Below are 15926 nucleotides of genomic sequence, written 5' to 3' on the forward strand. Positions count from 1 at the left end.
TCAAAATGGCAAGAGATGATTTATGCCACATTTAGCTATCAGCTCATTTCTATCTGCAGTCCTGGGCAGCTACAAAATACACCAAATACAAAAACATTAATTTCATTTGACTGTATTTCCCCCCTGTTGTTATTTAGCTAGCTACAAACTAAATATATAATCATCCTATAGAATTGTGTTTTTTTTGCAATAAAATAAACTTCCCAACAGTGTATAAGCCACCCTGCGGTATAGTGGTAGTATTAAATAGTACATTTATTAGTTCATACTTATCTTACTTATATTTCCGTAGGTTAGTATTTTGACTTACCATTTACCTTTTAAATACAGGAGTTTTAACGGAGTACTTTATTCACCAATTGCAACATTAGCTTGAGTATATTTTTAGAGATTCTTTTTACAGACTAACATACGTAATACTATCTAACTGTAAGCAAGGCCATAGCCAAGGAGAGTATTATTACTATTGTCATGTCCCAATATAGCCTCTGTAAAATTTGTACCACATGCCAAAAGTAAAGTCTCATTTTTTCTAACTCAAATTTGGATTTGTTAGAAGACTTAGTCAATGTTACATGTTAAATTGCATATTAGGTGATGTTAAAATGTATTTCCCATCATGACATGGAAAAAAACGTGTTGGGGGAATTCTGAATCAGTATATAGAGGGAGAATAGGGCTGGGCAATATGAAATAAAAAATAAAGATAAAAAATCAGATCAGTCAATGTTTATAATTATCATGATGAAAGTCACATTATTATTTCTTTTAAGTTCAAGGACTGACATGATTTGCTTCTGAAGTAAGGTTGTGGTTTTAAACCATTCTGTATGCAGAGAGAATGAAATTCTCACTTGATAAAAAGCCTACAAATCGAAATTACATTAGATTATGTGTTATACCTCAATGTATAATCATTATATTGATATATATTGGACTTTTACATTGCGATAATTACTGGTATTATTTTATTGCCCGGCCCTAAAGGAGAACAGTACATACTGGAGTAAACCTATGCGATGTTGACTCCATAATATTAACATAAATACTGGTTTAAATGTAGAATAAAAACTGTTCTCGTGCTCCTGAAACCCCAAAAAATCCCAGGAGGGAGAAAACAGGGTTAAATAGGACCTGCGCTCTTTGGAAACAATACCCCAGCTTTTATTTTGAAGACCATAGCTTCCGGTGTGGATGTAGCTAGCGAGGCTAGCGGCTGTCTTGACGCAGCAGGGATGTCTGACGGCAGCAGTCAGTCCTGAAAGCAGCCATATAAAACCTCCCTGACTGCGGTGGAAGTGGACTCTCATCCCGCGGCGTCGTCAGTGAGGCAGCGGCTGGCTAACGCACGCGGTGCCGCGTTATTTGCGGAGTGAACGACGCCTTGTGTTGCTCCGTTGCTACAACTTTGCTGAGTCCAGCCGCCGCTCAGCGCGACCACACCCTCCCCGCTTCCTCATAGCGCAGCAGCGGGAGCGCGCAGCCCCGCTTTGAATCCCCGGGAATAACGGCCACTTCTCCCCGCTGCCTGTCCGGTTCCGTGACCGTGGGACCAGCTACAGCGAGTGGGTTGAATGCCCGAAGGCCACCGACTGGTATGGATGTGAGGAGCGACTCCCCACAGAGGACATGCGGGGCCACACACTCTCCGGTCCCGAGTTAAGACGCGGAGGAGGAGGAGGGCGGACAGACGGACGATGCATATGGAACCGAGGCGACCGGAGCAACTGCTAGCTTGTAACCCGGGGCTCTGTCCGAAAAAGAAGAGGTTGAAAGCGGATTGAGGGCTTCGTGTGTTTGGACTGTCGCCCTGTCGGTGGATTTTACTCGGGGAGGGACTCGTGAAATGATGGTGCGGGAGGGAAACGCAAGTCTTCCCGCTACCCAGAAGAGCCGCCCGGGTGTTGCCCCGTCTGGAACCAGCATGAGTACGACAGGCCGGTCAAAGTCAGCGGGAACAAGTCGGACGAGGTGTCGGTGTTGTGTCAGGTTGTTTGTGGACACTAAATGAGATCCTGTTGATTAAAGAAAGACCTCAAAGAACCTAGTTCGAGTTGAGGTGATGTTTTCCTGCCTGCAGTCATAGAAGGAAAAGCAGAGCAGATGTAGTTCCAGTTAGGAATGTGTTTGAAAAAGTAAGGAGCTTCTGACATTGTTTTCACAGCCTTATTCTCAATCTGCACTTTGCCTTGTTGAAGGCTCCCTGGTGGCACTGCAGCTTGTGTGTGAGTTTATTTTTTTCATTAACAAAAACCTGTGAATCTGTTCCACAAAAACCTGGAACTACAGTGAGGAGATTGACTTTTTTAATAATAATGAATTGTGTTGTTCAGGGCATTTAAATTCAATTAAATTCATTTAGATAAGATCATATAACACCCAACACTGATTACTCAGAAGTTGTGGGGATTGTTGGTCAGCTGTGTTACATGGTAACATTACTAATAACCAAGGCAGATAACAGAATATGCCAGATCATAGTCTTGACTTTTGTTATAATATACTTTAGAGAAGCATTAGTTAACGGTGAGGGTGTTATTCAAACACAAGTAAATGCCGTAATTAAGTTTAGCTTGTTCCACATGTTTACATTGAGAATACATGTCCTGTGTATCAACATATAATATTCAATTAATTTTACTCTGAAGGAATTTAAGGAAGACTGTTTGGCCAGTTGTTATTTTAAGGAATTTGTAAAAGGCAGTGAGGTGACGCTTATCTTGGAAATGTCTTAAAAAGTACAATGCAGTGTGCCGCAGAAGAAAACTAAATAATTGAACCCCTCCAGAAGAGCAGTTTGACCCTCACCCCCACCCCTCCACACACACACAACCCTCCTTATTATGGCTAGTGGTGGTTCTGGCAAATCGGCTAGCGACGGATCAACCAGCACACCCAGTGGCAGTTTGCAGCAGAGGAAGCGTCTCTCCTCCATATGCGACACATGTAAGGGCAAGATGCAGCTGGTGGCTGACCTCCTCCTGCTGGCCAGTGAAACTCGGCCAGTAATGACCCACGAAGGTGTAGCGGTGGCCGACACCTTTGACCAGTGCCGTGACACGGTCATCGCCAGGACTAAAGAACTCTCCATTCTCACCCACGACATCCAGAGCCAGCTCAACATGGGCCGCTTCACCGAGGTGGGGGACCGCCTCTTGGAGATGGCAGACCTTGTGGTGTCTCTGACTGAGTACTCAGCCCATGCCGCTTACCTTGCAGCCGTGGAGACCCCTGGCTCTCAGCCCTGCATGTCGGGTCTGGTGGACAGATACAAAGTGACCCGCTGCCGACACGAGGTGGAGCAGAGTTGCGGCATCCTCCGAATCACACCCCTGCCAGACCTCACCCCCCAACTCCTCCTCGAGCTCTCTCAAAACATCTCCACCAACCTCAAGACTCTGACAGATATCTCGTCGCTGGCCAGCGAGAGGTCTAGGGACCGATTTGCGAAAGAGCAATTCAAGTTGAGCGTCAAGAGCATGAGCACGAGCGGCACGGCCTTCCTGGCGTGTGTCAAGGAGGTGAAAACCCAGCCCAGTGAGCTGACCAGGAACCGCTGTGTCCTTTTTAGTGCCGCCCTGGTCCAGGCTGTCAGCGCCCTGGTTGGGTTCGCCACAGAGCCTCAGTTCCTGGGAAGAGCTGCAAGTATCTCCACTGAAGGGAAGGGGGTACAGACCGCAGTTTTAGGGGGGGCCATGAGTGTGGTTTCAGCCTGTGTCCTCCTCACTCAGGGCCTTAGGGACGTTGCCCAGCATCCAGAGAGCAGCTCCAAAATGGCAGACTACCGGGAGCGTCTGCGTAACTCGGCGTGCGCCGTGTCAGATGGCTGCACTCTGCTCACTCAGGCACTCAGAGAACGCTCCTCTCCAAGGACTCTGCCGCCAGTCAACTCTCATTCTGTGAATTAGCTTAGGAAGAGGCAACATGATCTCCATTCGCCTCTGTCCTATACTGACGTACCAAAGAGACTCACTTGGGTTATCCCTGTTCATCAGGTTTAGAGTCAGAGTAACATCAGAAGAAGGCTGTGGCTCTGTCCATGTTGGTGAAAGTCTGTCGAAATCAAAGGAGCACAAAAACTTCCGCTGCATGGTTTTGTGTCGCGCTGGATGTGACTCAAACCGTGTTAGAAATGGACCACTTGACCGCTGTCATCAGCAGACAGCCGCCTTCTAAACCTGAAAAGTTTACCTCAGTTTTCAGCTCCGGTGAAAACACCAGCCTTGATGATGGATGTAGCCTTGCTGTGTGAACCTATGGTTGGCTGACCTGCTCAATTACATGTGCTTTGTGAGATTGGAAAGAGTGATCATCTGAGTGTCTCAAAGGATATTTTTTTCAACATGTGTGAATTCTTAATTGGTAAAAAGCTGCTGTGAGTGTGTGCCATAGGTTTTACACTATTTACCAGATGCGCATAGTATTTTAAAGTGTTTTGATCATGCATGTAATGGAGTATTTATTTCAACTATTAAAATGTTGTTTCTGATATATTGTTGTTGGGTAACATGCTTTGAAAGGCCAAATAGATTTAAAGGTTCAATTCACCCAAGTAACACCAGAATACTTGTCTGACATTTCTGCTTCTACTTAAATATAATGGAGGTAAATTAACTAATATAAGTACTTTCTAATAAGACACCCAATATAAATGGATTTATGAGATGTAACACCTTTTTATTTTGTTATTAAAATTATTCTTTGTAGATGATTTGGAAGCTGTTAATAAAAAAATGACCATTTATTTATGACCACCTTTAAGTGCAGTGTGGATGGGATTTGATTTCAAACCCCACCATTTTCATTTATGGCATTTTAAATAATGAGTTAACACAATTAAAATGTTTAGTTACAACTTATAAACTTTTCTTACAGGGCGCCTCATCAGGTGGTGTTTTTAACTTCCTAATGTCAGAAAGATATTTTTTGTATTACCAAAATGTTATCTTTCAGCTCTTAAACCTTTGATCAACCACTCTTGTGTTAGTATCAAGGCTGGTATCTTGGAGACATATCTTAAAACTTAGACAAATAAATAAACTACACTCTTAGAAACAAATGTTAATGCTCAAAATAATAGCAACGGGTTGTGGTGAATTAAAGTAAGATAAGAAGATTTTCTATTCTGCATTGTAAACTAATATTGATTACCATGTTTTTCATCGTTTGCACCATAAACACAAGACTGTTAAATTTAAAGCGGAGTAGTGCGTTTAGTATTACTTCACTTCAAATCATTTGAAGCGGACCCAACTAAGTTCCTCCCCTTTTAAAAAAATCTGAGTTAAGCGAACTTAAGTTACATAATTGTCTCAAAGACGCTTTATACATTTTCAAAATGTTAAACCAACTGAATTAAATAACTAATATTTTGTTTATTTGAGATGAATTTAATTAAAAATTCTGTTTACATTGTTTTTAAATGAACTTGTAAAATGTAAGTACAATTCAGTTGCATAAATTATATCAAAATGTCTAAATACTTTTATTCACTTAAGATAAAGGAAGTTAATTATCTAACCTCAAGAAGTGCGTCCATAAAGTGCCACACTACATGTTCTGTGTAACTGGTTTCTCTCAGTAATGTTCACGGCAGTATTAAACATTTACTTTGTCCACTATCAGTGTCAGGAGATGCAGCTTAAAGGGATAGTTCACTAAAAAATTAAAATTCACTCATTATCTTCTCACCACTATGTCGATGGAGGGGCGGGTGAAGTGTTTGAGTCCATGAAACACTTCTGGAGTCTCAGGGGTAAACAGTGTTGCAGCCAAATTCAATATAATTCAAGTCTATTGTGACCGCTTCTGCAGAAGTAAGAAAACAACAGAAAAAACACAACATACCTCCTTACTGCTCGTGTGGTGTCATCCAAGTGTCTACAAGCTCCGACTTTCAAATTCCATTCGAAACGAGATAATTTACACTGTGTTTTAAGTCAAAGTCTAAGCTAGCGGACGTAGCCACACAATTGTGGAGTATATTTAGGCTAAACACACGGTGTAAATTATCTTATTTCGAGTACAATGTGAATGCCGGGGCTTGCGAACCCTTGGATGACACCACAGGAGCAGTATGGAAAACCTTTGACCTTTGACCCCCTGTCTATGAGGAAGAATGGATGAGTGAAATGTATCTAATATGAACTAGGATGATATGAAGGTTATCTCTCTCATCCAGCCAATCAGTGGATGTATTAGTATTTTGTCAGTGCAGAGCCTAATTTTCCTGTTGCTACCTCCATGAACTGGTTGCAGCATTAGTTGTGCCCTCACACATCCCTGCACATAAAGCAGCTTCCTGTGTTCTCTGTCCCGTTCAGCCCAGGCCACACTCTTTCTTCTGGAGTAAAACCATCATAAGATCTGGGTTCTGGCAATCTCTCACAGCCCAAATTCTGTTACAATGAAATGAATCACACCAGGATGTCCCTGCTGTAGGATGGGAGGTTGGGTCTGAGCTTGATTCTCTTATAACGCAGTTCAGGTAACTCTGATATGACTGTGGTGGGTGTTTGCCATGTTTGGCATCCTGAGAAAATGACTTTTGCACACATGCAGCCTCACACTGATAAACTAACTAAACAAAAGTCTCGGCTTCCAGTGGGAATGTCAACTCAAAATGAAGCTGCCCTTCAATGCAACTCAGGGGTAAGAGATCAAAGCATTATTTACCATTCACTTATTTATTTAACCCTTTTTATTAATGGCCATGTCTGATAGATTTCCTAATTGACAGGAGAGATCAATGGAGGTTTTTACAGCAGATCACTCACAAATGAAGATGAAAATACACACATACACATGAAGTAAGGAATAAATGGAACAATTGGGAATAATAGTCACAAATTAGACAATTAGACAATGACATAAAGCAGTGTACATGAAGACACTATCATTACCACACTCAGAACTTAGATGAAATGGAGTAAAAACAGTGGACTACTTAGTAAAAAAGTGATTGAGATATGTATGTATGACCTGAACAATACCACCATAAATAAGAAATAATCATGTAATAATAAAGAGATGATAATCAAGATATATTCACTCAACTGTCTCCACTGAAACTGCATCTGTCTCCCTGTGTGCTTGATTAACAGCCTCTGGAAAAGCTGGTAATTATACTGTGAGGGAAGATTTTTTTAAAGTATTGTTTCAAAATTGACATAACAAGCTAAAGATCACACTGATCTGGTCTGTCCACTTCAACTACCATAATAATATTTGATAAGAGCTAATGAAATGTTAAAGCCGCTGCTAAACTGTCAGCCTCTCTTCATTAGTCTTACTACTGCTGTACAAATAGAAGATTCTTCCAGTTAGTTAAAAATATACATGTGAATATTAATCGAACTAAGATGAAACTGCTAAAAACCTTAAAATTATAATTTACTCAAAACAATAATGTTCTGTTGAGTCACAAAGCTTAAACAGACCCAAACAGCATGCAGTTACTGTATTACAATAACTACTACATCTGTAACTTGTAAATTCAGTGCATGAGCCTTTTGTGGCACACAGTTTACAGGCTCCCAGTGATTCTAAGTCTTCCTTTCCAGCCTAGAACTGCCAGCCAAACTGTTGGCCCACAACAGGAAACCTATAGCCTGTGCTATCAGGAGTGGCTTCCTTCTCTCGACATATTGCTGGAGTCGTAATTCCAGGCAAGGTTTCGCCCATTTCCTGCTGCAAGAGGGAAACACTTGCCTATCCTTTTCCCCAGGGGACCTCCCATCCCCACGGCGTTGACGACACCCAAGCTGCTGGTGGCCGAGTGGAGGCCGGAGTGTTGCGCTTCACACACACAGACACGCTCACCTGCTCTGGGATATATTTTACCAAAGTTCAGGAGAATTTATTTTGAATGTTTGGCAGCACACAATGAGAATGGTTGTCTCTGTTTCGGGGAAGGTTAACTCATTAGGTTTTCAGGTGCACTAGTAATCTGATAAGAGTAAACTGATCCTGGGTGAATTATTTATGTTTGGCTGATTAAATGACAGGGCTATTTCTCTGGCTCGGGTATAGTTACAAACACTTTAAAAGACAGGATGTCATGTGACACTGCTGTTGTCTCATCATATCTGCAAATGTTATTAATCAATAATAACAATAAAACCAGTAAAGGATCTGTGACCCCAAACAGAGAAACCATTACTCAAAAGCTTATTTGTATGACACCATATTTATTCATTATCCTGAATTTAGAATTAAGATGATTCATGGTATGTATCACAGTTCATTGCATTTACACCTGTAATCTACAATGTACCACAGCTATTACCAAGATCGGAGACATACTGAGGTCATGTAAGTCTGAGTCTCTCACAACAACACCAAGTGTTAAGTCCGAGGACACTTTGGCATGTAGCTAAGAACACACTGCTATCACTACAATATTAATATTGTGAATACTGGATGAGTTCTTCAGGAGTAAGCTGGTCAGCTGGGATGATACCCTTGTTATGTTGAGTGTGATAGAAACATGGACTGTGTTTGGAGAGAGAGAAGGGCGGGGGGGCTGTAACCATGGACCTCTTAACAGGCTGCTGAAAAATATTCTCACCACTCAGTGAGAAGTTTGCTTGTGAACCTGGACTTGAAAATGTGATCGTGCTCTCGGGATCTCAAGTGTGACTTCTGTAAATTCCCTCACTCCCCATCGCATGATGTCAAAATGAAAATCCAAAGACAAGTTACTATTAGTTGAAATTCAGAGGGGAGGCGTCAAGGTGCTCAACATTGAGAGCTTAAAAATGGACAAACTAGACAGACGTCTCCAAATAAGAAAAATTGACTCCATACCAGGCCACCCTGTTCACACAACCAGAAGCCTGCTACGTTTAAAATCTGTATGTTAATGTAACATATCACTGTAGTAATAGTTATGCATTTGGTCACTGTGTTGATCTGGGAGGAAAATTACCCAGATTAAACAATACAAACATTTGAGACTGACCAACAATAGCCTGTGTGAAAACTGAGTTTACAAGGTCCCTATCTGACTCCCTATGAGAACACTGATCACAGCACATACAAGTGTATATTTAGAATGAGACAAAGAAATATCTCAAATGTTCAAATGATCTTTATAGTCAAGTATTAAGCAAATCAAACATCAAAACACACTCATATACCCACATATTCACTGTAAGTGAACATCAACAATGAGCTGGTTATTTTGACTGACCTAGCTCCTTATGGCCGAACATGTCACATATTTTGCAGCATTTAGCTGTGTCTGTGAAGGACCTTTAACTTGTTTTTATCGCTCCCTCTCTTTCCTTTTCCTCTGACCATGACATCTTGTCCAGAATGTTATCAGTGAAGAAGCAGCATGTGTGCGTCATCGAAACACATGATAACACCACTGTGGTGAGCAAGAGTGACACCTGGGGCCTCAGGTCGACTGTTAATGGAGCAGACTGAAACCCTCTTAATGTCAGTAGGAGATGTCCCTGTGCTGATGAATTTTTTTATGTTTGAAAAATGTTTGTTTTATAACTGAAAAAGTTCCCATTTGGACAAAGGTTACTATGAACTGATTAAATATTTACAAAAGCCAGTTTAAACTGGCTTACTAGTGTGTGATTCTATCTGCAGAAACGTAATATTGTCTTCACAGTGATTTTTAGTTAGGGGGGTTACACTGGTCAGTTTTGCCCCATGCCCAAATCCCTACTGTGAAATGGCATGACCAGTGCAAGATGGCAACACCTTCATCAATGATATCTGCCTTTGTTTTTGTACAGTGGGAGAAAGTGGAGATGCATCGTCCATTAATTGTTTCAAATCCTCGGTGTTGAGAACATGGAATTCTTTGCAAAAATTATATAGTTACATTCACATGGGTGTGGGAATGTTCTTTGAGAAAATAAGATCAAATGTAATTTATGTGGAAAGCCTATAGGCACAAAGCACATTATTTCTACATAAACAACTGTGGACAGCGTCTTAAATTCAGTGTCAAAAGCTGTGTGACTTAGCACTACTGAACACCTTCTCCAAACTGCACATTCATATGGCAGCTCCCAGCAGCTGTTGTTGTGATGTTTTTGCAGGTTATGGAACTAAACAGTTGTTCTTTAGCCTTGACATCTGCTCTGTTTTACTGAAAACACCCTCTGTTAACATCCAGCCACAGAATGTGGAAACTTGGCTGCCTCTCAAGTCCATTTTTAATTCCAGGTCCAGCCCTTCTTTGGCTCCTGAAACAGTACAAAACTGACCTTTGACCTCAGCCACATTGAGATCCTCTCTTTCTTTTGGACCTGCCTGCAGGGAGGAGATGGTCGGCTGGGTGCTTTGACACCCACACACTGACCTTTGACCCACAATGACTTCAGGAACGCTTTTTGGATTCACAGTGGTTGGAGAGCTTCCCTCTGATGAGCAGACACTATACACATTGTTAACACAAGCCCACTCCCCACTCAAAACGCACACTTCATATCCTGTTCCTACCCCACCCCACTTGCTATTGTCCTCACACACACAAACACAAACATTACACGGGACTGGGCCTCAGTCCACCTCTGCAGCCACTGTTTTGACTTCATTGGGAATCACCTCATCCCTCCGTGCTGTGGGAAAGTGTGTGTGAGAAAAATGCCTTTGTGATTTCCTACTAATGTGAGCGCAGTTCACATATCCTGTTCCTGCCAGGAGGAGAGGCAGAGGCTTATTTTTGATCCTAACTTCCTCTTGTCTTAAAGCCAGGTGGAGGGTGGGTGATATCACAGCCATTAGAGTGTGGAAACAAGATACCAGAGCTTGATAAAAAGCCTGCAGCTCCAACTGCTTTTTGTTTCTTGTTGCTAAAATAACCACAGTGGAAAACCACAACTTATCTAAGCCAGTGGTGGGGAAAGATTGATCTATCAAGGGCAATTTAAATATTTAAATCATCCTTTGAGGCCCAATACATATGTCACACCTCTTTGTGGTTGGTCCAGATGATCCTTCTCTGGAGATTGTGAAGTCTATGTAAAAGTTCCCTCATATCACAGACATAAATTGTAAAATATAAAATATCAGCTAAGTAGAAGTGCAAACTCTGAGACTGCTGCAAACTGCAAACAAAATAATAGCAGACAGAGCCCCAGGTGTGATACAGTTGTGTTTGACTTGTAAACTGTCCAATTCACAGTTCAAGTCCTGTTCCAGTAGCTGCTATTCAGTTTAAGTTTGTCTCGTACAGGTTCAGTTAAATGTCTTTAAATTATGCTCAAATGCCTAGATTAAATAAATATGTGATTTTTGTAAGCTGACAACACTGCAACAATAGTAAAGTTATGGAAGATTGTTTGAATAGAATAATTATTATACAACAGTATTTCAACTTAAATGTACAACATATAACAAAAGTTATCTCAGGGTCAAGTCATGTTCACAGATGAGGAAATTGATATAAGTTTTATTCCATGTTACGCAGCAAACAGCAGTCAATAGTTGTTATTTATTATGAGTGCCAAATACAAATAGAATGGAAAATACAAATACAATACAGTGGAGGGAAAAAAACGGCGACAACTAGCTGACTGGTTAGCAGTGTGTTTTTCCATCTATCTCAGGGTCACTTATGTGATCTCCTTACATAACAACTGGTCCTTGGTGGTTGTTACCTCGATGATCCACTGTTACAAGAGCACTTTAAGCAAATTTAAACTCATCCTCACCTTATCCACATATTCTTCCAGTTGTGTGTACAGAATAAAGGAACCACAATAGTCACAGTTGATTTAGCTGATAAAACAGCAAATGTTGCACAAAAAACCCAGAACAGAACTCTAAAATTGTATATATTTCATGAATGGTTTTATTTGACCAAAAGAGGCATATCTTTTCTGTTGGTTGTTCACATGGGTGGGTATACCTGTGTGGAGTGAGATCTGATGTCCAGCACATCAGCCTGTCATTGCTTTTAATGTGAACGAGTGTCGGCAGGACATGTTTGGTTTTCATTAGTGAACTCTCCAGCAATAACAGCTCCACACAACAGTGATCACTACAGTCAGACCCACTGAAGCCCAAGTGACAGGACTCCTTACTACAAGCCATGGCTTTTTAATTTAGTCTATATTGATCTTTTCCAGAGAATTACCGTTGCTGTCACTGAAGAAGCTGTGTTTTTGAGCTAATGTCCGTGGTTTGCTTGCTCAATGATCAATACACACCAGGTACTGTGACATTAGGGTGATCCCAGAACTTTTGATCAGAATCTGATAAAGTATAATACATGAGACAGCAACAGCTTTGAGTTGATGGATCCCTGGTGTGTACATGTCAAATGACGCTGGTTGTCAACCAGTTAACTCTGTAGTGCTATTACACAATGGGTGTGTTCATGGGGAAAATACACAATTGTTAATTACAACATTACCAGAACCCTAACTTAAGTTATACATTTAGTGTGATGAACTCTCCCTCTATTTGTTAGTAGCTCTGTTTTAAAACGAGGGTACATATGAAAAGTCTGGAGCAGCAAAACAATTCCACTCATCTGTAACAGTATCTGCAGCTCTTTATTATTTGTCACTTTCCTGTTAAGTATTTTGTCCATGTCAGGTTGCTGTAGAATGGAGCAGGTTTGTGGTTCAATCAGTTACCATGGTGATTTACCCCAGTAAGTGAACCAGCTCCATAGAATTGAAAACCCAGAATCCAACCTAAATCTACCTGGTTCTATTGATCCCTGTCCTGATTTAACTTTGTACATGGGAGTCAAATATGTGCAGGCAATGTTTCTGAATAACTGCAGGGAATTAATGAGACCTGGGTTTGTTTGTTAGTTTGATGCAGTGTTGGCATAGTGGTCATTACCAGTTGTTATGTGAATGGGGACAGTAGAGACTTGAGTAGAGTGTGAATCATGAACAAAAAAAAGATAATGAAGTAATTAATCAATAATCGCTAATAAACTAAATAAAAAATTAAATTAAAGACGCTGTGGTTAAACAAAACTAGATAAGTAAACAACCAGGTTTCACTACAAAAGTAAAAGTCAGATTTATTAACTTCCTTTATTTCCAAAGAAAGCAGCTGAGATGCTGCCAACACCACAGCCCACATGCCTGGACTTTTCCTCCACCTCCGTACATCCGTTGATGAGTGAGTGGAGTCAGCCAACTAATGGCTCTGATGCCACAACCCACAATCAAGTAAGTGAACATCATCATTTAATCTCTGTACAGCACACATGCACCTAATGGAAGACACTGATTTCTGTGCTGCCCCAAAGAGAGTACAGGCTCTAGCCTGGTCCCCGCCCCATTCACCACTGTTGACACACAGCTAATGTGTCAACCCCAGGTGCTGCTGCGTAAATCTAAACACTCTCTCTGTGTGTGTGTGTGTGTGTGTGTGTGTGTGTGTGTGTGTGTGTGTGTGTGTGTGTGGCTGCGCTCTTGTACAGCTATCTTTGTGAGAACCAGTTTGAGCCTACAACCTACAGAGTGAGGACATTTTGGGAAAGTGAGGACCTTTTGGCCACTCCTCACTTTGCGAACCCCCTTTAATGGACTGTTTGGGGGTTAAGACTTGGTTTTAGGGTTAGGGTTAGAATTATGTTTAGGTTAAGGGTTAGGGTTAGGGTTAGGCATTTAGCTTGGATGGTTAGGGTTAGGGTAAGGGGCTAGGGAATGAACTATGCCAATGAGTGTCCTCGCTAAGATTGAAGTACAAACATGTGTGTGTGTGTGTGTGTGTGTGTGTGTGTGTGTGTGTGTGTGTGTGTGTGTGTGTGAGAGAGAGAGAGAGAGAACCAGCTAATGTGAACAGCACTAGGAGTCAGCGTGTGACGTCATGCTTCCCCAATGCCTCTGAGTCCAGTTCTTTCTCTTTCATGTTGCTATACACTGAAGTTTTTAGTCAGACTCAAATGCACTGATGCTTTCCTGTTTCATAAGACTAAAAATAACTGGCTTGTATTTACACAGGGACACAACGGGAAATGAAATCCACTAAAGGTGCATTGTTCTGTGAGTACAGCAAGAGTGTAATTGGTAAAGGCACATACCTAGTTTTGACAGTAGAGGGAGCTCAATAACTAGTGAGCACCTGGTGTGCACAAAATGCACTGTGGTGGATAATACATTTGTCATTTGTGTTTTCTGAAATATTATGGTTACAAATGGAATGTGGCATTATCTAATTAAAAATGTGCTAATAATGAAGATTTTTTTTATCATGTTAATGATAAAATACAATGTTCTATATTTCAGATTATGAATGAAAAATCTTTCTGTAAAAACATTCACAATACAGACAGGAATAAAACTGGAAGGTTTGGTGGTGTGAAAATATGAGCACATTGTGGGAAAACAGCCTTCACAGATTTGAATTGTAATTGAAATCTACAAACAGACAAAGTGAAGTCAAATAAACCACTAGATTTGTCTGGGATTTGGGATCTTTTTTGAAAGAAAAGCAAAATTGCACAAACATCACAATTGACCTGTGCATGAAAAAACATGTAGGAGTTTCAACCTAATCTCCTAAATAGATTTGAAGTCCAGTGTATCTCCTAGTGCACAATCATCTACTGATTTCCTGAGCGTGTTCAGAGAGACCTGTAGAAGAAGAAGAAGAAGAAGAAGAAGAAGAAGAAGAAGAAGAAGAAGAAGAAGAAGAAGAAGAAATCGTACTAGCAAAACTGTGAGAAAGAAAACTAGTTGTAAGTAATTTATAATTTTGATCTGGTTAATCAATCAGATTAAGTTTGAATGGATATTCAAGGGATATAAAGTCATATATTGGAGGGAGGTTACCTTGCAGTCTTTATTTAGTGTCTTTCTCTCATAACAATCACTTTTACATGTTATAATTTCTGTATTGATTATAATGGTACCACACTAATTTGTTAGTGTACAACATTTGGCTGAGCAAGCTTTTTGTTGTATCACAAGCACAGGAGACACCTTCTAAATGAACTGTGTTGTTGGCAATATAAAAGCTGATTAATAAGAGGTGAATATCTAAGTTATGTGCTCTACATGAAGAGAATTATACAATTTCTCTTCTCCAGATATGTATTAAGGTGACTAAACCAGTTACTGGAAACATGTAAAACTGGCAGGTCAGTGGGTCATTTTTGTCTCTCTATCAAAACAATAAAAAAAAAGAGTTCGGTGACTTCCTTAAAGTGGGATTATGGGTGTGGGGGAAGTTGATGTCGTCATTCCATTCAGCTTCTCCTGATTAGGATTCCTTTTGAGAAGGAGCTGAATTCTCCTCAGAAGTCTCCTCCCCTTCAAAACAAACAGACACACTGATTTAATCCAGTAAAAACAGTGAATAAAGCAGCTGCACATTGATAATGAGAGTTTCTCTGATGCTGTGCTGCACACACAGGACGTCTCTGAGGGGCTGTGATCCGAGCCGTCACGAAGGTCTGCTCAGCTGCTTTCTCTGGTAACTTCTCTGATCCAGACTGTTCTGGTAGACAAACACAACAGTGACACATACACAAATGTTATATGATGGCACTGACAGGTAATCAGATGAAACACACACCGTTTTCTTGATTAGGTTTTCCCAAACTGGCTGGGGTGATCATTGGCTTGAATGGTTGTCTCTGTATGTGTTACGCTGGCGGCCTGGGTGTACCCCGCCTCTCGCAACGATGATGAGGAAATGATGGATCAAAGCAAGACGGTTCCCAGTGTTTACAAGACAATGCACTGTGGGCTCATCTGTACAGAGGAAACATTGGAATGATTTTAAAGAAGAACATGAGAAGAGTCTTTATCACAGAGTAAAAGAAAAGAAGAAACTCATCTCTGGGCCATAGACAGATGTAGAAAATTAGTCCACTGATGGAAGCAGAAAGAGGGAGGGAGTGTTTTAGTGTTTAATAATAGGCCAGATTCTGACCAGAGTCCAGAGATGGAAGAGAAACTTCCTGAAGAGTCCTGCACTCAGGC

General features: G+C 41.0%; 1 protein-coding gene across 1 annotated transcript; it reads left to right on the forward strand.

The window, feature by feature from the left end:
- The first annotated feature begins 1178 nt into the window (after positions 1–1178).
- On the forward strand, positions 1179–4491 carry tlnrd1 (talin rod domain containing 1). The gene has a single exon (XM_035160275.2). The coding sequence runs from the start codon at positions 2844–2846 to the stop codon at positions 3906–3908; it is 1065 nt and encodes a 354-aa protein (XP_035016166.1). The 5' UTR covers positions 1179–2843; the 3' UTR covers positions 3909–4491.
- The last annotated feature ends 11435 nt before the right edge of the window (positions 4492–15926 follow it).

This window comes from Hippoglossus stenolepis, chromosome 1, assembly GCF_022539355.2.
Source record: "Hippoglossus stenolepis isolate QCI-W04-F060 chromosome 1, HSTE1.2, whole genome shotgun sequence".
NCBI classification, from domain to species: domain Eukaryota; kingdom Metazoa; phylum Chordata; class Actinopteri; order Pleuronectiformes; family Pleuronectidae; genus Hippoglossus; species Hippoglossus stenolepis.

Bases quoted from the DNA above. Each gene is read 5' to 3' on its own strand.
- tlnrd1 (XM_035160275.2), top strand. From the start codon at position 2,844: ATGGCTAGTGGTGGTTCTGGCAAATCGGCTAGCGACGGATCAACCAGC.